Raw genomic sequence first — 24521 nt, forward strand, 5'->3', positions numbered from 1 at the left:
CTGTGTGTCTAGCTCTTCTGCTGTAAGTTTCTTGAAGCAGCTTTTTTTTCTCCTTTGTTTACTTTTTGTTTATCTTTGTATCTTAAATAACTGGCTTTAGTTCCTGGCCATGATTTATACTATTTGCCAACATGAATGAAATAAAATGATGCAACAAATATATATGGAGTTTTTCACTAAATAATATGTGATATTAATAAGATAAAAACATAGGCAAATAATACATTTGGTAAGGCAAAATGACACCAATTCTGCTTATTATATTACTATAGACAGTAGTGACTGAATTTTAATAACCATGTATGCTCGGGGTGATGAAACATGGTAATCATATTTAAAGACGAGAAATTAAGAAGGCTGTAAGTAATTGACATTATTGACTAATTGAGAATTCCACTTTGTAAAATATGATTTGAAAATAGGCAACCTAAGAGTCGACCTGAGATTTGGCTGCATGACCGAGAAATGCAACATTATAGTGGCTTAAAAGTCCAAGTTTTCCAGGATTGAGACATCTAACAGTTCCCGTTCTACCATTCTTTGGTATAACCCTTGTCCTTACGATCCAAAATATTTGCTAATGTGTCAGCCTTCCTTTCCAAGTTCCAAATAGAAGAAAAAGGGTGAACTGAAAATGGTATGCCTTTTCTCTTAATGCAAACAATAAGTCCTAATGCTTTTTATTTTTGAAAATTTGTGGAAATATAGTGTTTAAGTAACATACTTTCCATTTAAAAATTATTTTCTCCAACGTTAGATTCATCTACATTTTACAAAATGCTTTTCATGGGATATTTTGAATTTATTTACTTTAAGTCTTAGGAAATAGCACCGACGAAGATGAATTTGAGACGGGGAAATATAGGCTTATCCAAAAATATAGATACTTTTGAACAGCTTATTATACTTTTTCTGCTGCATCAAGCCACTTTCATAAAAAAGTAAAATTTTTTTGTGAATTTTAATAAAGACTGTATTTATATTTCTTAGAAATAAAATGTACTTAAGAAACTGCTGAATAGATTTTCTTAGTAAACCCAATTAGATTAAATAGCAATTAACTTAGAAGTCTATTTTTTACTCTAAAAATTAATAATATTTTATTCATGAGGCACTGTGGCATATGTGGGACATTTTAGACTTGTTATATTACCTTAATGCAAGTGATTTTTTAATGTTTAGACTAGAACAATTAGGGATTCTGGCTAGGAATTTTGGTTAAATTTTCAGGAGATGGAGGCTGAGTAATTCATTAAAAAGAATTCATTGATTATGATGATTATGATTCATACTACACAAACATATCATCCAGAGGAAATTCTTCCCTTAGGTTGTTTTTATTTTTGTTTTTAAGCATAAATAGAACATTATCAGCACTCCCTACCACCACCAAGGATACCACTAGCAGAATAGATGAATATTGTCCATTTTTGTGCTTTGTATTCATGGAATACAGTATTATTTTTATATCTGGCTTCTTTCATTATTTGTGAATTTCATCCATAGGGTTGCATATAGTTGTTGCTTATTCATTTATTCTCATTATTATAAACTTTTCCACACAGTATGAATATATTGTATTTGTCATTGTACTATTAAAGTATACTTGAGCAGTGTATACTTTATAAATAGAAATGCTATGAATATTCTAATACATGTCTTTTAACGAATATTACCCATTGCTGTTGGCTATACACTTAGGAGTGGAAATGCTGGTCATAGGGCATGTATTTGTTTGGCGTTAGAGGATTCGGCCAATGAGTTGTCCAAAGCGGTTGCTCCACACATTCCCCTGAGCAGTATATGAGTTTCAGTTACTCTGCATTGTCGCTAATCTGTGGTATTGTGCATTTTAGCCCTCTGTTGGGAGTGTAGCGGTACCTCTTTGCAGTTTTACTTTGTATTTCCCTTATGACTAGTGATATTGAGCAACTTTTTATATGCTACTTAGTTATTTGGATGATCCAGGTTCTGAATTTATCTTCCCTTTTATACATTTTTCTATTGGTTTGCCAGTCTGTTTTGTTTTTGTTTTTCTTTGGTTGTAAGTATCCTGTGTTTATAGATGCTATAAATGTTTATAGGTGCTATAAACATTTTCTCCCTTGCTTTTCACACTTTTAATGCTATCTTGATGAATGCAAGTGTGTTAGTCTGTTTCGTGTTGCTATAAAGGAATGCCCAAGGCTAAGTAATCTATAAAGTAAACAGATTTATTAAGCTTATGATTCTAATGTCTGGAAAAGTTCAAGATTGAGCATTTGGTTAAGGTCTCAGGCTGCCTCCACTCATGGTGGAAGGTGAAAGGGAGCTGGTGTGTGCAAAGAACACATAGCAAGAAAGGCAGCAAGGAGCTGGAAGTGCCAGTGTCTTTTTAACAACCAGCTTTCCTGGGAACTAGAGTGAGAACTCACCTTTTTCGTGAGAGAAGACATTAATCTATTCATAAGAGAACTGCCCCTAAGACACAAACACCTTTCCATTACATCCATCATACCTCCAACATTGTGATCAAATTTCAACATGAGGTTTGAGGGAGGACAGACATCCAAATTATACCAATAAGTTTGTAGCCATAATACTGTCCTATATGTCAATGTTTTCCCTTGTGATTGGCAGTTTTTGTGTCCTATTTAATGAGTCTTTTCCTATCCCTAAGATAAGATGTTATCATTAGTTTTCTTTTAAAGCTTTAATATTTTACCTTATGTATTTACTTTTACAATCGCCCTCTCTTTTTAAAATTATGTTAGCTTAGTGTCAAGATTGTATATATATATATGTGTGTGTGTATATATATATATGTGTATATATGTATTCATGGAATACAGTATTATTTTTATACCTGACTTCTTTCATTATTTGTGAATTTCATCCATAGGGTTGCATGTAGTTGTTGCTTATTCATTTATTCTCATTATTATAACTTTTCCACACAGTATGAGCATACTGTATCTGTCTGGGTATATCCATATATACATACACACATATATGTGTGTGTGTGTGCATGTGTGTGTGTATATATATATACACACACACACACCACACACCCCCATATTTCCATGAAGTTATTCAATTATGCAGAATCATTCACTGAAAGGTCTATTCTGTGCCCCACTGAGTTATCACCTTCACCATAAATCACTTAACGGCATATGGAGAGATCTATCCTGGACTCATGCTGTTCCATTAGTCAGTTTGTGTATCTTTGCATCACCACCGCCCTGTCTTAATTAAGATAGCTTTATAATGGGTAGTATAAACATTAGGCTTGTTCATATAAAACCTCAGTCTTTTTCAAGACTGTCTTAGCTATTCTTGGGCATTTACATTTTCATATGCATTTTAGAATTAACTTGGCACTTTTCATACAAAAAAAAATCTGCTAGAATTTTTGATTAGGACTGAATTAAATCTGAAGATTACTTTTGAGAGAATTTACATTTTCACGACATTTAATCTTCTAATTCATTAACTCGATGTATCTTTACTTTTTTGTTTAGGATTTTTATGTTTAATTTATGAGAGACATTGCTCTGTAGTTCCCTTCTTATACTTCTTTTTCAGGTTTGGGGAGGATATAAAGACGTGAGAAGTGATTTCTTTTACTATATTCTCAAAGAGTTTGTGTAACATTTCTTTTTGAAATATTTTAAATAATTCTCCAGTGAAACGATCTGGGCCTGGAAGATTGTGCGTGGGAAAAGTTTTACATGTAGACTTATATTCATATTCAGGCTAAATATTAGATTTTCTCATTCTTCGATCAACTTTGGTAACTTGTATTTCTTTTTGAAGAATGTGTCCATTCATCCAGGTTATCCAATATATTGGTGTGAAGGTGGATATAGTATTCTTTTTTTTATGTCAGTAAGTTCTACAGTGATTTTTTTTTTTTTTATTCCTGAGAAGGATCTGATATGGATATTTGTATTTTTTCTGTATTTTTCTTGATCAATCTGTCTGCGAGTTGATCTAAGGGAAGCAATATTCGGTTTAGTTGATTTCCTCTACTGTATGTTTGTGAACTATTTCATTGCTTTCACCTGTTTTTGGAATGATTTCCTTTTCTACATTTTTTGGGGCTTGATTTGCTTTTCTTTTTCCAATTTTTAAAGATAGAAACTTAAATCTTTGACTTTTCTTCCTTCTCCTTTTCTATTAGAAAAAAGTAAAATATAATTGATGCTATAATCCTCCCCCACTCAAGCATTGATCTAGCTGCAACCTACAAATTTCTATGTTTAGACTTTGCTATTTAGTGCTAAGTATTTTCTAACTTCCATTTTTCTTTCTTTTCTGATTCCGATTTAGAAATGCATTCTATAATTTCTAGGTAGTTATGGATTTCATAGTTTTATTTCTTGATTTCAGACTTAATTCTGTCCTGATTTAAAAATACACTCAGAATGATTTCAGTGTTTTAAAGTTTGGTTAAATTTTCTTTATGACTCTGTGCACGGTTTATTTTTATAAGTAGCCCACCCATGTTTATTTGAAAAGAATGTGAATTCTTTCATTATTGGGTACAGTATCATATATATGTCAGTTGAGTCCTTTTCTATATGTTGTTCAGATCCTATGGGGTTTTATCTATTTATTCTATCAGCTATTGAGATTTATTACTTAAAATCTCCCATTATGATTGTAGATTTACATAGTTTTCCTTTAATTATGTCATTCTTTTTTTGTCATTCTTGCTTTATTTAATTGAAAACTATGTATGTCATTTGGATGCAACCAGTTTTAGGATTATTATATATTTCAGTCTCATTGACCCCTTTATTTAAGCAATGTTCCTCTCTTTTTTGGTAATATTTCTTGCCTTAATATTTTGGTTAATATTTGTATAGTTTATCATTTTCTGATCTTTGACTTTCATCTATTCTGTAACCTTTTATTAAAGTGTGTCCTATGTAAAGAGTTGAATTTTTTAATGTAGATGCTAATTTTATTTTGATTTGTAATTTTATTTTCTCTTATTCAATATATAACTATTATAATTTTATTTATATATACAAACTTTTTCTCATTTATAATTTTTGTTTTCTCATTTATAATTTTTAATTAGTTACATTTTCCTTCAATTAACTTGCCAACAGTATGTTTATTTACTGTCCTTTTTTGTAATTACCCTGGAGATTCCAGCATGTAAATTTGACTCATTATAGTTTAATACAAATGATTACTTTTACCTCTTCTTTAATGCTAATACTAACTCCATTTATCCTGCTGTCTTTTGTGTTACTGTTTTCATATAATTTAGTGCTACAAATATTTTAAATTTCATAAGACATTACAATGATCATTTTGTATAGTTAATATTCATTTATATTTATCTACATATTTTCCCTTTCTGATGATCTTCACTATCTCTAACATTTTCATGTTTCTTTTCCTTCTACCTAAAGAAAGCCCTGACATTTTTTTTTCTAGAATGGTTCTACTAGCAATGAATTTACTAGGTTTTGTTTGTATGAAAACTTACAATGAAAATGTTCATATTCTTCCATTTTTAAATAATATGTTTACCGAGTTTTTAGTTATCTTTTTCTCAGCACTTTAAAATGTAATTTCATTGCATTCTGACTTCCATTATTTCTATTGATCTTTGCTGTAACATGACCATTTTTAAGATTTAATATTTTCTTTTTGTGGTTTTTGGCATTTATTGTGATGTGCATGAATAAGGTATCACTTTAACTTATCCTGCTTGGAGCTTGGTAGTTCAGAGATCTTCGTTTTGAAATCAGTTTCAGAAATTTCTCATTCTTTATCTCTCTTTGGTTCCACTGTATTATCCCTTTCCTCTCCTTATTCTGCTCTTCCACACATGTTTAACTTTTCGGCATACCTTATCTGTCTCTTATGCTTTGTTCTGTTTCTCTTTTTCTCTATGCATTGATTTTGGCATATACCATTTGTTTATGTTCCACTGCACTAATAGTGACTTTTGGGGTATCCAATCAACTAATAAATTCATACATTGAGATCTAAATTTCAGCTATTGTGTTTTTCAGTTTTAGAGTGTAGTATATTCATTTTATTTTTATTTTAATCAATTTTTTTTTTTTTTTTGAGACAGAATCTGTGTCACCCAGGCTGGAGTGCAGTAGCGTGATCTTGTCTCTCTGCAACCTCCGCCTCCTGGGTTCAAGCAATTCTTGTGCCTCAGCCTTCTGAGTAGCTAGGACTACAGGTGTGTAACACTACATCCAGCTAATTTTCATATTTTTAGTAGAGACAGGGTTTCACCATGTTGGCTAATCTGATCTCAAACTCCTGGCCTCAAGTCATCTGCCCTCCTTGGCTTCTTAAAGTGCTGGGATTACAGACGTGAGTCACCATGCCTGGCCTTTATTTTTATATATTCCAATTATCTGGTAAAAATACTTCATTTTTCAACGATTTTACTTTATTTTATTTGGTAGTGCACATAAAAATAGTGTATGACCTAAGCTAAAGAGAAGCATAGTATACACTTTGTCACTAAAAACTTCAGACTCAGCCAGGAGGGTACTATGATGCATGCTTGTAATCCTAGCTACTTAAATGGCTGAAGTGGGAGGATTGCTTGAGCCCAAAAGTTTGAGGCCAGTCTGGGCAACATAGTGAGACCCTCTCTCTTTAAAAAGAATTTCAAACTGGAATCACTGATAATTGGAGAGTATTGTCAGCTGCACTATTTTTTCTTGTTGATAAGGGTGAGCTTGGAATGTCTGATCAAAGTATGAAATATTGAATCAGAAATATTTTTCTATGCAGATTTCTTCAGGCCTTTCAGAACATAATAGTGGAGATCTGCTCAAGTACACATTTTCTGTGGTAATAACAAGAATTATGGACTCAGAGGACCCGCTATAGATGTGGCATGAACAGACTGAGATAATTATGGCAAAGTCGTCACATTTCCTATTGATATTTCTTTGGATCCCAAACACATTTCCTGGATCTAATCCATCCTCAGTTTATTTAGAAAGACTTCTGTTTTTATTCCTGCCCCATCATGGGGATTATTTATTTTTTGTTTCTGCCTTCCTCATCTGCTTGTCCCTGACACTGCTTCTAACTTGCGGATTAGAGAAGAATTTGTACTATATCCCACAGATAGATTTAAGTTGATGTGTGCTGAAATATTGATGGTTGGGGTTGGTGGGCAGCAAACTCTAATGGAAAAGTAGAAAGGAGAAATGAAATTGCCCAAGTGAAGTTAGAAAATATAATCTAATTAGACTGTATCTCTATGTGGACATGTTAATTTCTGCATTTTTCGCCTTTTAATTGTGTTAATATTAGAAACCACTGCTGTGGATTTTTAGTATGTACTTTCTTAGATCATATACCTGAAAGCAGAAATTGTAATCTAATGTTTTATAGCAGCAAAATGTACTCATTAGCATAATTAGCATAAAATAAACATTGTAAACTCCCTAGAAATCTCCCTCAGGACTTCTTTTAGTTACACTTTGTGTTCCCCCCCAAAACTCTTTCACAACTTCTAATAACACAAAATTAATTTTGTTTATTTTAACTTACTATAAATGGAATCATGCAATATGTATCCTTTTATGTTTGACTTTTGATTATCATAGTTTATTCTAATTCTTTTATAGTGCCCTAATGTAGTATTATACTACAATTTTGATCCCCAGTTTATGAGAGTCTGGTTCTTAGTGAACATTTGTGAGACTCTCCTGTACCCCTAAACCCCTTTCTGTGGCAGCCAGTCTCTGCTTTGTATGTGTGAGTGTTGAGTGTTGTATATATGAGTGTTGAGTAAGAGAGCTTTTTTTGCATTTCCTCAAACAGTGGCAGATCGATGCCTTGTTTTTGGACAGAACTGGGGACTAAGATTTTTTCCAGCCTGCTCCCTTGGGTATGAGAGCTTTTGCTTCTTCCCTTTTCCTAGAACTGGTGATTTTCCCTGGTTCCTAGGGTCAGAAAGGAGGGTTTTCTATCCCTCCTCAGAAACAAATGAGGTTTGCTTTTACTCCTTCTCCATTGTTCCTGGAAATGAAGGTGTTCCATTTATATATAAGTGGAAACAAGCATAACTTGGAATTTCTGTATTTTTGCCTGCCTGGTCATTATTTTATTAAATGCTGATAATTTAATGTTATCTTCCTCCAGAGAGAATATACTTTTACTTATGGGGGGGTATTAGAGTAGGGCAGTGCTATAGATTGGATGTTTATCCCTGAAAATCCATGTTGAAATTTGATCCCCAATGTTGTAGTTAGGGAATAATGAGGTGTTTGGGTCATGGAGGCAGATCCCTCATGAATTGTTTGGTGTCATCCTTGCAATAATGAGCAAGTTCTTGCTCTATTAGTTTCTATTAGAGCTGGTTGTTTAAAAAAAAAAAAAAAAAAGCCTGGCATCTCCTTCCCCTTTTCTTGCTCCCTCTCTCTTTCCATGTCATCTCTGCACACACCGACTCCTTTCCCTCTGCAATCAGTGGAAGTAATCTGACGCCCTAACCAGATGCAAATTCTGGTGTCATGCTTCCTGTACAGCCTGTAGAACCATGAGCCAAATAAACCTCTTTTCTTTAGAAATTACCCAGCCTTGTGCAAGACAAACAGGCGAAGACAGGCAGGTCACATTATTCTAGTCATTAAATGAATTTACTTAAGTGGAGCCTCAGGCTTTGTGAGAAATGGTCTCTTTCCATTTCTTCCTTATGGTCCTCACTGAAAGGACATCATTATCACCCAATGCCGAGACCAGCCCGGTCAGGGAGGCCCTAACCCTGCGCTGCTAGAGGAATTAAAGACACACACACAGAAATATAGAGTGTGAAGTGGGAAATGAGGAGTCTCATAGCCTTCAGAACTCAGAGCCTTGAACAGAGATTTACCCACATATTTATTGACAGCAAGCCAGTGATAAGCATTGTTTCTATAGATTATAGATAAACTAAAAGTATTCTTTATGGGAAACAAAAGGGTAGGCTGAAATAAAGGGATGGGCTCTGGCTAGTTATTTGCAGCAGGAGCATGTCCTTAAGGCACAGATCGCTCACGCTGTTGTCTGTGGTTTAAGAATGCCTGAAGCAGTTTTCCGCCCTGGTTGGGCCAGGTGTTCCTCGCCCTCATTCTGGTAAACCGACAGCCTTCCAGCGTGGGCATCACGGCCATCATGAGCATGTCACAGTGCTGCAGAGATTTTGTTTATGGCCAGTTTTGGGGCCAGTTTATGGCCAGATGTGGGGGCCTATGCCCAGCAACCTAGTAGATATTTTATCCAACAGCTGCAGAATATACATTTTTCTCCCCAACACATGCATCATTTGTAAGGGTGGACCATATGTTAGGCCACAGAATGTCTTAAAAAATTCAAAAAAGTTGAAATCATATGAAATATCTTTTCTGGTCACAATGGAATAAAACTAGAAATTAGTAACAAGAAAAACTTTGGAAGCTATATAAACACATGGATATCAAACAGTATGCTCCTGAATGACCAGTGTGGGTTAATGGATAAATTAAAGAAATTGAAATTTTTTTGGAGACAAATGAAAATGGAAACACAACATACCAAAACCTGTGGGATATATGAAAAGTATTAAGAGAAACATTTACAGCAATAAATGCCTACATCAAAAAAGTAGAAAAACTTGAAGCAAACAAACTAATGATGCGTCTTAAAGAACTCTAAAAACAAGAGCAAACCAAACTCAGAATTTGTAGAAGTAATACATACCAGAGCAGAAATAAAAGAAGCTGAAGCAAATACAAAAGATCAATGAAGTGAAAAGTTGGTTTTCAGAAAAGATAAATAAAATCAACAAACTGTAAGCTAGACTAACAATAAAAAAAGACCTGAATAAATTCAGAGATGAAAAAAGAGTTATTACAACTGATACTATAGAAATTCAAAGGTTCATTAAAAATACTATTAGCAATTATAGGCCAAAAAAATTAGAAAACCTAAAAGAAATGGACATACAACCTACAAAGATTGAACCATGAAGAAATTCAAAACCTGAATAGACCAAAAGCAAGTAATGATATCAAAATGATAATAAAAAGTCTCCCATCAAGGAAGAGTTCAGGACACAATGGCCTTACTGCTGAATTTTACCAAACATTTAAAGAAAACCCAATACCAAATTTACTCAAATTATTCTATAAAATAGAGGAGGAAAGAACACTTCCAAACCCATTCTGTGAGGCCAGTATTACCCTAATACAAAACTAGACAAAGACACAACAAAAAAAGAAAATTAAAGGCCAATATTTCTGAGGAATATTGATGCAAAAATATTCAACAAAATACTAGGAGACTGAATTCAACAGCATATTTAAAAAAGACCATTCATCAAGACCAAGTGGGATATATCCTGGGGATGCAAGGATGGTTCAACATATGCAAATCAAATTATACATCATGTCAACAGGATGAAGTACAAAAACCATATGATCATTTCAATTGATGCCGAAAAAGCGTTTGGAAGATTCAGCATTCCTTCATGATAAAAACCTTCAAAAAACTGGGTGTAGAAGGAACTTAACATGACACAATAAAAGCCATATATATACTGAATGGGAAAAAACTGGAAGCCTTTCCTTAAGATCTGGAACAAGACAAGGATGCTCATTTTTACCATTGTTATTCAACATAGTTTTGGAAATCCTAGCTAGAGCAATCAGACAGGAGAAAGGGATAAAGGGCATCCAAGTTGGAACAAAAGAAATCAAATTATCCTTGTTTGCAGAGGATATGATCTTATATTTACAAAAACCTAAAGACTCCACCAAAAGAAATAGAACTGATAAATTCAGTAAAGTTGCAGAATGCAAAATCAACATACAAAAATAAGCAGCATTTTTATATGCCAACAGTGAACAATCTGAAAAGGAAATCAAAGCTGGATGTGGTGGCTCACGCCTGTAATCCCAGCACTTTGGGAGGCCGAGGTGGGTGGATCACTAGAGGTCAAGAGTTCAAGACCAGCCTGGCCAACATGGTGAAATGCTGTCTCTACTAAAAATACAAAAATTAGCCGAGTGTGGTGTCACGTGCCTGTGATCCCAGCTACTTGGGAGGTTGAGGCATGAGAATCACTTGAATCCGGGAGGTGGAGGTTGCACTGACCCCAGATTGTGCCTCTGCACTCCAGCCTGGGTAACAGAGTGAAACTGTGTCTAAAAAGAAAAATGTAGTCCCATTTATAACAGCTAGAAATAAAATAAAATACTTGGGAATAAACTTAACCAAAGAAGTGAGTCTATAATGAAAACTGTAAAACATTGATGAAACTGAAGAGGACACAAAATGGAAAGATCTTCCATGTTCAAGGATTGGAAGAATCAATATTGTTAAAATGTCTGTACTACCCAAAACAATCTACACATTCAGTGCAATCCCCATCAAAATACCAATGACGTTCTTCACAGAAATGGAAATCGTAATCCTGAAATTTATATGGAACCACAAAAGACCCAGAATAGCCAAAAGTCATCTGTGAAAAAAATGGAGAAATCACAGACTACTTGTGTGCTTGACTATTCAATGCCTACAAGAAGTTTTCTAACAATGAAAACTACTTTACTTCATTTTCTATTTTATTTTAATTAGTGATATTTAACATTTTATTTTTGTCATTTGTTTCTATCACTAATTTTAATAGGCAGTAAGAATTTTCTGACTAAAATAAGTTAAATGTGTGATTTTAATGAAATATCAATTAGACTCATGCACATAGATACAGGGATGCGAAGATGTGTAATAAATTTCCTCAAAAGTTTCTTCTTATCTCAGTTACCGCTGAGTGATCATGACATGCTTCCCATCTGAGGTCAGCTAAAAGTTTCAACTGTACACCGCAGGGAGGGGTGAGAGTTGAAACCCATTTACCATTCTTATAGTAAATGAACCAGATCCCACCTACTCTCATATAATCAAAATACCTGGAGTATAACAAAAAAATATATGTTTTATGCAAGGTAACATTTTATCTGAGATTACACAATGTGAAATATCTTACTTTTCTTATTCCTTGCAAATATAATAAGTGGTGCTCATGGAAAAGTATCAGGATATAAGAAATAAGAACTATTATATGCTCTATGAATAAGGTATTTTATTTACACCGGATTTATAATAGTATAATAAAGACACACTTGGTGATGGCATGATTACAAAGTACTTTTACTAATTCAAGTTTTATTTTACTCTTAAGAAAACACCAAAAACAATTTCTTAAGTGATTTTGTTTAGCTGCTTCCCTACAAGGAATTGGATAGTAATCCCATTTTACTTAGATATATTTCCTTAGATCTTTTCCAAGTTTCAGTAATACATGCCTTCAGTTGGCGTGAACTATCACTAGGTGACCAACTTTCATAGCATTGCATGTGTCAGTTCCCTCAACACACATTTTGTATCTTCTATACAAAGATGATTAAGGCTTGGTCTTTTGGGGAACTCACAATTTATATGTACACAAATAATCACTATCTAATACTTACAAATATAGATATGAAGGAGCACAGACGAGATTTGGAGGATTTGAGAAAGTCTTCAAAAGAAAGAGATACTTACTTTGAGTCTTGAAAAACTTGCAAGAGCTCACTACTCACAGGACAAGGTGAAAGGGGCAGCCTGGGCAAAACATTTAAAAGCTTCCAGGCAAAAAGCCTTGAAAGCATAGAAGGACAACATGTATTTGGGAATTATATTGAAAGAAGAGAACAGAACAGGGCAGTACAGAACAGTACAGTGCATTAGTTTGTACTGGTCACAATGAAGGGTTTCATTAAAAGTAGTGGCATTAGTAATGAAGATAAAGGCCTTCTGAATAGACTTTTTCAAAGTAATTTGCTAAGACTTGGTGATCAGATGTAGTAGTAGGAGGAGATGAGGTTGATGGAATAATCAAAGATGACTTGATATTTTCATCTCAGGTTACTATCTAGAATATAATGATAGTCATTGCAATGGAGAATGTAAGAGAAAGAATATTTGGGGTGGTAGAAAGGAAAACCTTACTTGAAAGAGATACATTAGATGTTAAATATGTTAATATTGAGATTATCAGGTAAAGGGCTGAGTGATCTAGATTCAGCAGGTAGCTGGAAATGGAGTTTAGGAGCTTGGTATGGCCTGTAGGTTGTGTTATGGGAGACACACTGGAATCACTGAAGCAGAGACAAGGTCGGTAAAGCTGTTGGGCCCGTATTAGATAAAAGTTCAAGCTAGGGTAAAAAAAGCTGATGGCAGGACTTAGATAAAGAATTGCAACTCAAAATATGATAAGCAAGAGACAACAATGAGGAGAGGACAAATACAGAGGATAGGATAAGGCAGGCGATTAAAAACCTGAGCAGATAGGCAGGAACAACGGGCCTTGTGGAAACTAAAAGGGCAGGGCAGAATAGCCAAGGTAACAGATTCAAGGAAGTCACCGAAATGTAAACAAATTAAGCAAGAGATTTTGCCAGTCACGGAGCTTATTGCACAAGCAAGAACCTATTCCCAAGCATTTTGACTTGAGGCTTCACTCAGATCTATTATTGAAAATACTTCTAAAGAGTAAGGAATCACATTAGAGATAAAGCTGTTCTCGAGTAGCTGCAGTGATAATTATATTCCATACAAGTGTATCTTCCTGTGCCAGAGCAAAATCTATCTTACGTTTTGGATATTGAAGAATGAAACACTCAAATTACAAAAACTGTAATTCTCTCTTTCCTCCCTCCCCCCACTCCTTCCTTCCCTCCTTCCTTCTTTTCCTTTGTTGCTTAATTCTCTTTTCATTATTTTACTCATTTTCTCTTTTTCTCTTCCTTTCCTTCCTTCTTTCCTCGCTTCCTACTGTCCATCCTTCATCCCTTTGTCCTTCCTTCCATTATTTTGTCTCTGTTGAAGAAAAGATCACTTAGAACCTGTTGTATGTTGAGTTAAGCATCTAAATATTATAGAGGATATTTTGAAGTCCAAATATTTTCCAGTGTAGGAAGAAATATCTTACTCATCATGGCTAGTAAATATTTTCTTCTAAAAATGAGTAAAACTAAAATTAAATTACATTCATGTGATTTTGACTCTTGAACATATCAGCACTGTATTAAATGGTGTCTTTAGACTTTTTGACGCGGTTACATGGTTAGCAATTGACTTAAATGTAAAATGATTTAACTCACAAGTATGGGGCTGAAAGCAAACAGAAATATAGGATTGGCTTTATGATTGTATAGCTTTTAACTTAGAAAGCTTCAGTTCCTGAAGTTGAAAATATAACTCATTTTCTGCTGCCCATTTTGTGATTTTTATGGATTCCTAATTTTTAACTTGGTAACCTTTACAAATCATCGAGCTATTTCTTATAAAAGTTAAATCTAAGATTGTTTTTTAAGAATGTAAACAGAAAGGTTAATAAAATATTTGATAATAGCATTCTCTGGTACTATCCAACAACATTATTATTGATTTTTTTCTTATTTTCTTATTTACTTGTAAATACTTAAAATTGTTTCAGCTGAAATATTTGTGCAGTTCTAGCCTTTTGTACTGAACATCATTTCACAAGGGAGATTTTGGTAAATCTTGTTTGGTTGAAACACATTGTTGTTACTTTAGGTGCTGACTATTCTGATGCCGAGTTTCCAATTGCCTTGATTCAAGTAGAAACATTCTATGGCTTGGATGACTTACATTTCAAATTGGTTTGAGCAAGATGATTGGTATGAAGGACTGCAAAGAGTAAGATATATTTATGTGTAATTACGATTTCCTGCCATTTTTTTTTTCTGCTTTTCTTCTCATATAGTTCTATTTCTGCGTGATTTATATTGTGGACATTTTTGCATTGCGAAATTCTGAGCGTGAATAAGACACTTATTTGCTAGTTTTAAAGCAGAAGTAAGAATATAATAAGCGTAACTATATATTCAAGAAAGGGCATTTTCTTCTATCCTAATTTCAGATGAGTTTGTAATGTTTTCAAATTATCTTAGGCTTTAAATATAAAATAACATTTTATATATTGAGATTAATATATGAAAATTGCAGGGGCCATTGAAAATAATATGCTAAGAATAGATAAGGCTCAAGGACAGTATCTCTAGCTAGTTACACTTTCAATGAACTCCAGTAGTCAAGGACAGTATCTCTAGTTGAACTTTTAATAAACTCTAGTAGGCGCCAAGAAGGCAGACAAATAAGAAAGAACTTAGATAAGGAACTAAGCAGAAGGTTACATCTGGGTGCAGAAAGTTTGTTTTGCGTTGTGTTATTTTTGCTCATGTGGGGTTTATGGAGTATAAATAAAGTGAGGCGCAGGCTCTAGGCGCGGCCGCCATGTTCTCTGTTTGTCTTTGTCTCTTGTGTCTGTGCATTCTCCACCACCCCCAGCATGGTCCCCAATAGAAAATAGCAGTAATTTCAAGCAAGTCTTTCCCACAAAGAAAATCATTTAATGAAACAGAAGATAAATGCATGCTGATACTATTTATTATACAAATATTTTAAAAGGAAAGTAAAACAATTCTGAAGAAGAGTGCCATGTTGCATGTGTTAAATTTTTAGGCAGTTAATTACATTTGAAAATAAACTGCATTGTTAGTATGAAAACATTTACATAGTATTTTGAAAACAGTATTCTGACCTATTACAACAATAATAGAAAAAATGCTATTTAAAATGTACCTTGTCACATGGACGTATTCTAGAATAATATATGATTTCTCTTTGATTATTTTCACTTTTTTAATTTCTTGATTGTTTAAATGAAGACAATGTGTGTACTTTTATTTTATTAATTAGTGGGACAAAAAAGCCAGAGTATATGCCATTTTACTAGATTTTTCACCACTTGTTCAAGAGCATAGGCTGCCAAAGATATACAGTACTTTCTTTTTCTTTTTCTTGAGATTCCCATCCTAAGCACATTAATTACAGATATTTTCTCAGTATTACTTCTTTTTAATTATAAATCCTCAACCATGTGAAGCTTTTTGTACTTTTTTTTCCAAAGCTGTGAAAAAATCTGGTAAACATTTCTGGAGCCAGTAAATATCTAACTCTGGAGAATAATCCTCATATTGTAAATCCTAAAGCATTCTTCAGAAAAGGAGTTGAGAGTTAATGAGCAGTTTGCCATCCTGAATTTCAATTTCAGGTATAAATGATGGAACTGTTTTAGCTTATGAGTTTAATAGTAATACTCCAAGTCCCACTTACACACACACACAACACACACACACACACACACACACACAGCCAGTATCCTTGTTTGTATTGTATGCAGGAATGGGAACTAATTTTAAGAAAAATGCTTTTTAATGAAACGTGTTTCCTTAAAATGACTTTGGAACAGCTCATGGAGATTATGAGAATTCAAAATGTTTCCCTTCTTGCCCTTTATACTACTGTGGGCCTTTATAAATGAATGCCTGGTTTTGAAAAGTATTAAAGTACAGCTGTTGTTAAAGTATATAAATAGATTGACCCTAAAATTACTATATTATTGTGAGTTTGAACTCCTTCTGGCTTAAGTATTGACCAGCTCTCCTACGTATGTAGATGGAAATGAAAGCTCCTATTCTGATTGAAAAAAATTGACACATGAATATTGACTTTAATTTCTTTCAGAAATCCAGCTTATGCCCTCCTGGTGCTTACCACAGGCTGTGTTCTTACACTGAGTGTATAGAAAGAGAAGGTAGAATAAACCTACCCCATATACACTTCAGCCCAGGATCTGTGGCTGGTCTGTATTGTGAATGGGGAAACATAGAATTGAAAAAAAATTCAGTGTATTATTTTTCATTTGTTATTTGTATATGCATATATATTTGTTATTTGTATATGCATATATATTACATATAATAAGCAATCAGCATAGCAGATTTTTAAAGTTGTTTTTTAGAATGTTCACAAGAAGAGATAAGTTGTGTTTTTGAGTTAAAAATTGTAAATTAGATATGTAATGTTTGGAAAGTCACACACAAGTGTGAATTTGATCTTTAGAGCACTAAGTTGACGTTTGTATTTTGACATAATTACATAATTAGTATTTATGGCATGTGACTATGTTTATACAAACACATATATATGAACTTTAGTTTTATAATTTTTGGTATGATGATGATGATTTTTTTTTGGAACGGAGTCTCGCTCTGTGGCCCGGGCTGGAGTGCAGTGGCCGGATCTCAGCTCACTGTAAGCTCCGCCTCCCGGGTTTACACCATTCTCCTGCCTCAGCCTCCCGAGTAGCTGGAACTACAGGCGCCCGCCACCTCGCCCGGCTAGTTTTTGTTTTTGTATTTTTTAGTAGAGACAGGGTTTCACCGTGTTAGCCAGGATGGTCTTGATCTCCTGACCTCGTGATCCGCCCGTCTCGGCCTCCCAAAGTGCTGGGATTACAGGCTTGAACCACCGCGCCCGGCTTATGATTATTTTATATCCTAATAATCTTACATATTTAAAAGCGAGTTTTATTACCTGTGCCAAACTAATGTAGATATATCCTATCACTTTCTTTATTCATTTTGCGAAAAGCATCTTCACCATCTATTACCTATTGAACCTAAGAATAAATTTAATATGATTATTTTTTGTGTATGTGTGTTCCATATGGTATGAGATTGAATCCAAAAATACAATTTGAGTTAAACAACAACAAAAATATATATCATTGCAAAGGCTATAGTTGCCAGACGACAGATGCTGTCAGTTCTATGTGGGGTGACACAATGCTCAGAGTTTCTTCCTAAATCCATTATAAATCTGCATTATTCAGTGAGCTACAGTGTTTAGTACTTCATTGGCAAAGTGTGTATGTTGTTTCTGGTCCAAAAAGATTGTATATTCTGAAGCAACAAATCTTTGAAATAGACACAAAAATTCTTGAGTGGTTCACATATTAATGAACCATTCTAAAGTAAGGATAATAAAGGCTTTGTAAAATATTTATCTGCAATATATTACCTGTCTAAATATGTTTATTTACCTTTAAATGTGACATATTTTGTAGGATTTATATTTAAAATATAAATTTATATTTTGAAGTGGACTTTCAGTGGACCATTTTCTGTTTTTAGTAATGCAGAATCATGATTGAGTAACGATTGATGCTGACTACAAAGATAACAACAGGCTCTGGACATTCTGTTTCATCTCCTTGGCAATTGTAGATATAATTTAATTAAGACTGCATAATTATTGCATATCTTTTTTAGTCCTTTTGAAAAGAAATCTAGAAATTCACATATTAGACTTTGCTTGAATACATAATTCAGACTTTAAATGCAATGATATTTATATATTCAATAATGTATGATATGCTTTTTATCTTTGATTCAGAATCATAGATTTTTTTAAAAATCTATTGTTTTGAAATATCTATTTTGTTTTGAAATATCTATTCTGTTTTGTCCTATTTATTATTTTAATATCTGGTTTAGCAAGTTATTCAACTCTGAATTTCAACAGGATTTAAGTTGTTGGACTGTAAGACCTGTAAAAGCTATTTAAGATCAAAGGTACACCAAATTTTATGTCAACATAGAAATGCTTGTATTATCTAATTTTGGAAACTAAAAAATAATAAATCAAGATATACTCTTAGTTAAAGTCAAAATGTGTTGGCACAAATTTAGAACTTTATTTTTGTTTTTAATAAATAAGCAGAGAAACTGCTGGTTTCTAGTTCAGGATGAAAGCAGCTTAGAAGTTGCTACTCCATTTTAACCAGGAAAAAATTGAACACTTTGAAAAATCAACAACTCTTCCTAGATCCACCTGAGAAGTAAGGGCACAAGGCACATCACTGCCCTCAAAATTATTGAGGTGGAAATGCGGTTGCAGAGAATCACAACATACCAGAGCAGAAATCACTTAGAAGAAACCAACCTGGGTATCGCTGCCAGAGTAAGAAAATCTGAACTGTAACTGATAAATTGCTGGAAGCACAATATGGTCAAGTCTGAGAGTTAAAAACTTCACAGGAACCCAGTAATGGGAGTGGTGGGGGAGCTTTTGTACGTTTTACTTCCAGGAACTCTAAACTGGTATTCAGGGTGAATATTAGAGAAGAATATCCTCTTGCTTCCAGCAGCGGGAGGGGAAAAGAAACCACTTAATTACACTAGAGCTTTCTGTTCTTTATTTTTAACCAACTTTTAAAATAATTCGTATAAAATTATGGAGTACAAGTACAATTTTGTTACATGCGTAGATTGCATAGTGATCAAATCAGGGCTTTTAGGGTATCCGTCACCTGAATAATGTACATTGTACCATTCAGTAATTTCTCATCATCCACCCCTCCCACTCCTTCACACTTTGGAGTCACCCTTGTCTAACATTCCACTTTTGCGTGCATGTGTACACATTTTTTACTACCCACTTATGAATGAGAACATGTGATATGTGACTCTTTGTGCATGGCTTGTTTCCCTTAAGGTAATGACCTTCAGCTCCATCCATGTTGCTGCAAAATACATGATTTTTGATGGCTGAATAGTATTCCACTGTGTATATATACTACATTTTTGTTATCCAATCATCTGTTGATAGACACTTAAGTTGATTCTATAGCTTTGCTATTGCAAATAGTGCTGCAATAAACATATGAGTGCAGGTATCTTTTTGCTATAATGATTTATTTTCCTTTGGGTAGCCACACAGTACTAGGATTACTGGATCATATAGTAGCTCTAATTTTATTTATTTGTGAAATTTCCATACTGCTTCTCATAGAAGGTGTATTAATTTACATTCGCACCAACAGTGTATGAATTCTCTTTTCCCCACATCCTCAACAACGTCTATTATTTCTGTCTTTTTAATAATAGACACTGACTGGTGGAAGATTATATCCCATTGTGGTTTTAATTTGCATTTCTCTGATGATCAGTGATGTTGAGCATTATTTCATATACCTCTTGGCCGTTTGTATGTCTTCTTCAGAAAAATGTCTACTCATGTCCTTTGCCCAGTTTTTAATGGGATTATTTGTATTTTTGCTGTTGTCGAGTTATTTGGTTTCTTTGTATATTCTGGATATTAGTCCCTTGTTGGATGAATAGTTTGCAGATATTTCTCCTGTTCTACAGGTTGTGTGTTCTCTCTGTTGATTATTTCTTTTGTTGTGCAGGAGCTCTTTAGTTTAATTAAGTCCCATTTGTCTATTTTTTTTTTGGTTGTTGTCTGTGCTTTTGAGGTCATAGTATACATTCCTTGCCTAGATGAATGTCCATAAGAGTTTCCCTTAGGTTTTCTTCTAGTATTTTTATAGTTTCTGATCTTGCATTTAAGTCTTTAATACATCTTAAATTGTTTTTTTTTTATATGGTGATAGATATGGGTCTAGTTTTATTCTCCTGTATATGGATGTCTAATTTTTCCAGCACTATTTATTGAAAAGGGTGTTGTTTCCCCACTCTGTGTTCTTGTTGGCCTTGTTGAAGATCAATTCACTGTAGGTATGTGGCTTTATTTCTGGGATCTCTGTTCTCTTCCATTGATCTATATGTCTATTTTTCATGCCAGTACCGTGCTGTTTTGGTTACCATAGTCTTGTAATATAATTTGAAGTCAGGTAATGCATTGCCTCCAGCTTTATTCCTTTGGCTTTGGATTGCATAGGCTATTTGTGCTCTTGTTTGGTTCTATATGAATTTTAGGATCATGGCATTCTGTTCTTAAGACCTAACCTCAAGAGAACTTATTTGTCCAGAGTGTAACACTCTAGGGTTTTATAAGATCCTTAACTACCTGGGAGAAGGAAAATACCCAACACCAGCCCTTCCTCAGCCATCCTGTCCCACCTAAGCAGGGCTGGGGGAACTGAGAAGCACTGGTCATGGGCACGTGACTGAGGCCTAATCATAGGACTTTATAATGCTCACTCTACCCCCACATCTTACCACTACATTACTAAAGGCCTGTTTACAGCATTTTCTTTTATGCAGTTCATCATGTGCACCTCACAAAAATTTACATGATAAACAAAAAGGCAAAAAAATACAGTTTGAATAGACAGATAAAGCATCCGAACCAGAGTCAGATACGACAGAAATGTTGGTATTATCAGACAAGGAATTAAAAAAAAAAACTGCAATTAATTTGCTAATAACTTTAATGGTAAAAGCAGACAACATGCAGGAATGGATTGAAGGTGAACAAAGTTGGAGAACTAACACTACCCAACTTAAAGACTTATTATATAGCTCCAATAAAAAAGATAGCTGTGGTATCTGCAAAAGGATAGACAAATAGATCAATGGAACAGAATAGAGAGCTTAGAAATAGACCCACATTTATATACTCAACTGATATTTGATAAAGAAGCAAAGGCAATGCAGTGAAACTAAGATAGTCTTTTCAAAAAATGAGGCTGGAATAACTGGATATACAATGTTAAAAAAAAAAAAAACTAGACACAGACCTTATATATTTTACAAAAAATAACCCCAAATGCAACATAGGACTACATGTAAAATTCAAACCTGTGAAACTCGTAGAAGGTAACATAAGAGAAAACCTGGATGACTGTGGGTTTCGCTAGCACTTTTAGATAAAAAAGGTATGTTTTATGAAAGAACTAATTGATAAGCTGGACTTTATTAAAATGAAAATCTTCAATTTTAACAATATCAACAGAATAAGAAGGCAAACCACAGAATGGAAGAAAGTATTTGCAAAAGACACATCTGCTAAAGATCTATTATCCAAAATATACAAATAATTCATATAACTCAGTAACTAGAAGATTGACCAGCCTGGTTTTAAAGTGGGCAAAAGAGCTGAACAGATACCTCACCAAAGCCGATATATACATGACCAGTGAGCATGTGAAAAGATGTTCAATATCATTTGTCTTTGGGAATTGCAAATTAAATCAATTAGATACCACTACATATCTATTAGAATGGCTAATATCCAAACACCAGATGCTGGCAAGGATGTGGAGCAACAGGAACTCTCATTTCTAATGGGAATACAAAATGACACAGACCTTATGGAAGACAGTTTGATGGGTTCTTACAAAGCTAAACGTATTCTTACTATATGGTCCAGCAATTGTGTTCCTTGGTATTTATCTAAATGAATTAAAAAGCTGTGTCCACCCAAAAACCTGCACATGGATGTTTATAGCAGCTTTAAGCATAATTGCTAAAACACGGAAGCAACAGTCCTTCAGTAGACTGGTGAATAAATAAACTACACTACATCTAGATAAATAAATATTATTCTGCACTAAAAAGCAATGAGCCATTAAGCCATGAAAGGCACTAGAAATCTCTCTCCCCACCTAGACAACAATTGCACTGGTACAGTCTGTCTGATGTAATTCTTTTGTAATACCAGAATCTGTGAAGGCTTGCAACTTCCAGGGGAAGGCTTGGATGATAAATTGAAGTTAGTAAGTTTTAGTTCCCAGCACAGTGGCAGCTACTCATCCCTCACCTCAAGTTCCAGGGCAGACAACTGAGCATATACCCCAGAAGTATCTTGCAAGCAGCTTATTTGAACCAGGGTAGAAAAAAAAGCACTCTGTCCTTTGTATATCAGGAATCTACTGCTGCTGACCACAGAAGTGCAGACAAAGAGGCAGGCAGCCATTGGTATTGCACCTACCTCCACTGTTACAATCTCCTCCCCCTCCAGCCGAAGTGATTTCAAGGGGACTTAAAGGGCTGAATCCCTTAATTTTTTTCTTTTTACCCTTTTGGGAGCCAACAATTAAAGCCTATGCAATTCAAAAGCAACTGCCTATACAAAGAAAATTAGGAAGTTACTGTGCATGAACAGAGAAAGACACAAGTTCAGAATAACCCTGAGAAGTCCTTATGTTTATACCTGAAGATGATCCTTGGCACGGAGACAGCCCACAACAATTGAAAACAAAAATAATAAGTGAAAACAAAAACCGCAAATCCTGAGGAAGGAGGACACTCTGATTTCCAGAGTTACCATATTACTAGATTCAAGTATCCAGTGTTCAACAGAAAGCCACAAGCCCTAAAAAGAAACAGAAAATTATGGCTCTTTCAGTGGAAAAAAAAATAAACAGATGCTTTTTGAAAAAGACCTGATGAAAGATCTACTAGACAAAGACTTTAAAACAACTGTCTTGGAATGCTTAAAAACTAAAGGGAGATATGGAGAAAGTCAAGAAAACAATGTTTGAACAAAATGGAGATAATAAGGAGATAGAAAACCAGAAAAAGAATTGTAGGGCTGAAAAATATAATAACTTAAGTAAAATAGAAGAATTCAAAGATATTTAAGAAGAAAATATTAGCAAATATGAAGATAAGACAATAGAAAATATTGAGTCTAAGGAACAGAAAGAGATTGAAAAAATATAATAACTTAAGTAAAATAGAAGAATTCAAAGACATTTAAGAAGAAAATATTAGCAAATATGAAGATAAGACAATAGAAAATATTGAGTCTAAGGAACAGAAAGAGATTGAAAAGAAGTGAGCAAAACCAAAGAGACATAAGGGACACTATGAAACCTACCAGTATGCACTCATGTGGGAGTACCAAAGGGGAAGAGCGAGAGATGGAAGAGAAGAAAGAATATTTGAAGAAATAATGGCAGAAAACTCTTCAAATTTGATGAAAAACGTGAAGTAAATTTCCAAGAGTTTCAGCAAACTCCAAGAATTTGAACTGAAACAGACCCACAATGGAGACACATCATAATCAAATCTTGAAAAACAGAATGAATCTTGAAATCAATAAGAAAGAAGTGATTAACACATATGTACAGGGATACTTGATAGTATAAACAACAGATTTCTGATATGAAACTTTGGAGACTGGAAGGAAATGGGCCAATATATTTAAAGTGCTAAAAGAAAAAAAATGTCAACCAAGTATCTTTTATCCTGCAAAACTGTCTTTCAGAAGTGAGGGAGAAAATACATTTCCCAATAAGCAAAAACTGAGGGAGTTCATTATCTTTAAACCTGCTTTGGAAGAAATGCTCAGGGAAGTTCTGCAGGGTGAAATGAAATGTCACTAGACAGTAACTCAAAGCCATATGAAAAAATAAAGATCTTAATAAAGGTAAATACATGGACAATTATAAGTGCTAGTATTTGGAAACAGTGATGTGGAATGCTATTGTTTGTCTTCATCATCATTTAAACAAATAAAATATTTTAAAAATTCTTAGTATGCAAGTAGTATTATTGTAACTTTGGTTGGTGATTCCACATTTTGTCTTCTCTTAATTTAAGAAACTAATGTATTTAAAATAATTAATTTGTTTGTGTTTCAGGCCACACAATATATAAAGATGTAATTTTTTTTGGCATCAACAACTTAAAGGTGTGGGGTTGGAGTTTTAAAGGAGCTCAGGTTTTGTATATAATTAAAACTAATTTGGAATAAATTTAAATTAGAGTCTTGTAACTTTAGCATGTTAAGTTTAATCTCCATGGTAGCCACAAAGAAAATAGCTATGGGTTATAGACAGAAGAAAATGAGAAAGGAATTCAAAGTTTCACTGCAAAAATTAACTTTTAAACACAAAAGACAAAAGTGTTGCA

General features: G+C 33.9%; 1 protein-coding gene and 1 non-coding gene across 3 annotated transcripts in view; both read left to right on the forward strand.

Moving 5' to 3' along the window:
* WDR17 (WD repeat domain 17) overlaps positions 1-24521 on the forward strand; it is a 117304-nt gene that overhangs the window by 15983 nt on the left and 76800 nt on the right. The window contains exon 1 of one of the 2 annotated variants that reach the window (XM_033215735.1): positions 14610-14709. The exons of the other annotated variant lie outside the window; for it this stretch is intronic. Within the exon in view, the coding sequence (XP_033071626.1) occupies positions 14644-14709 (66 nt within the window). The 5' untranslated portion in view covers positions 14610-14643. Of the gene's footprint in view, positions 1-14609; positions 14710-24521 lie in introns of those variants that run through there. 2 annotated transcript variants of the gene reach the window in all.
* On the forward strand, positions 16613-16744 carry LOC117086520. The gene has a single exon (XR_004438418.1). It is a non-coding gene; the product is annotated as a small nucleolar RNA SNORA51 (small nucleolar RNA).

This window comes from Trachypithecus francoisi, unplaced genomic scaffold (assembly GCF_009764315.1).
Source record: "Trachypithecus francoisi isolate TF-2019V2 unplaced genomic scaffold, Tfra_2.0 Lachesis_group1, whole genome shotgun sequence".
In the NCBI taxonomy this organism is placed as follows: Eukaryota; Metazoa; Chordata; class Mammalia; order Primates; family Cercopithecidae; genus Trachypithecus; species Trachypithecus francoisi.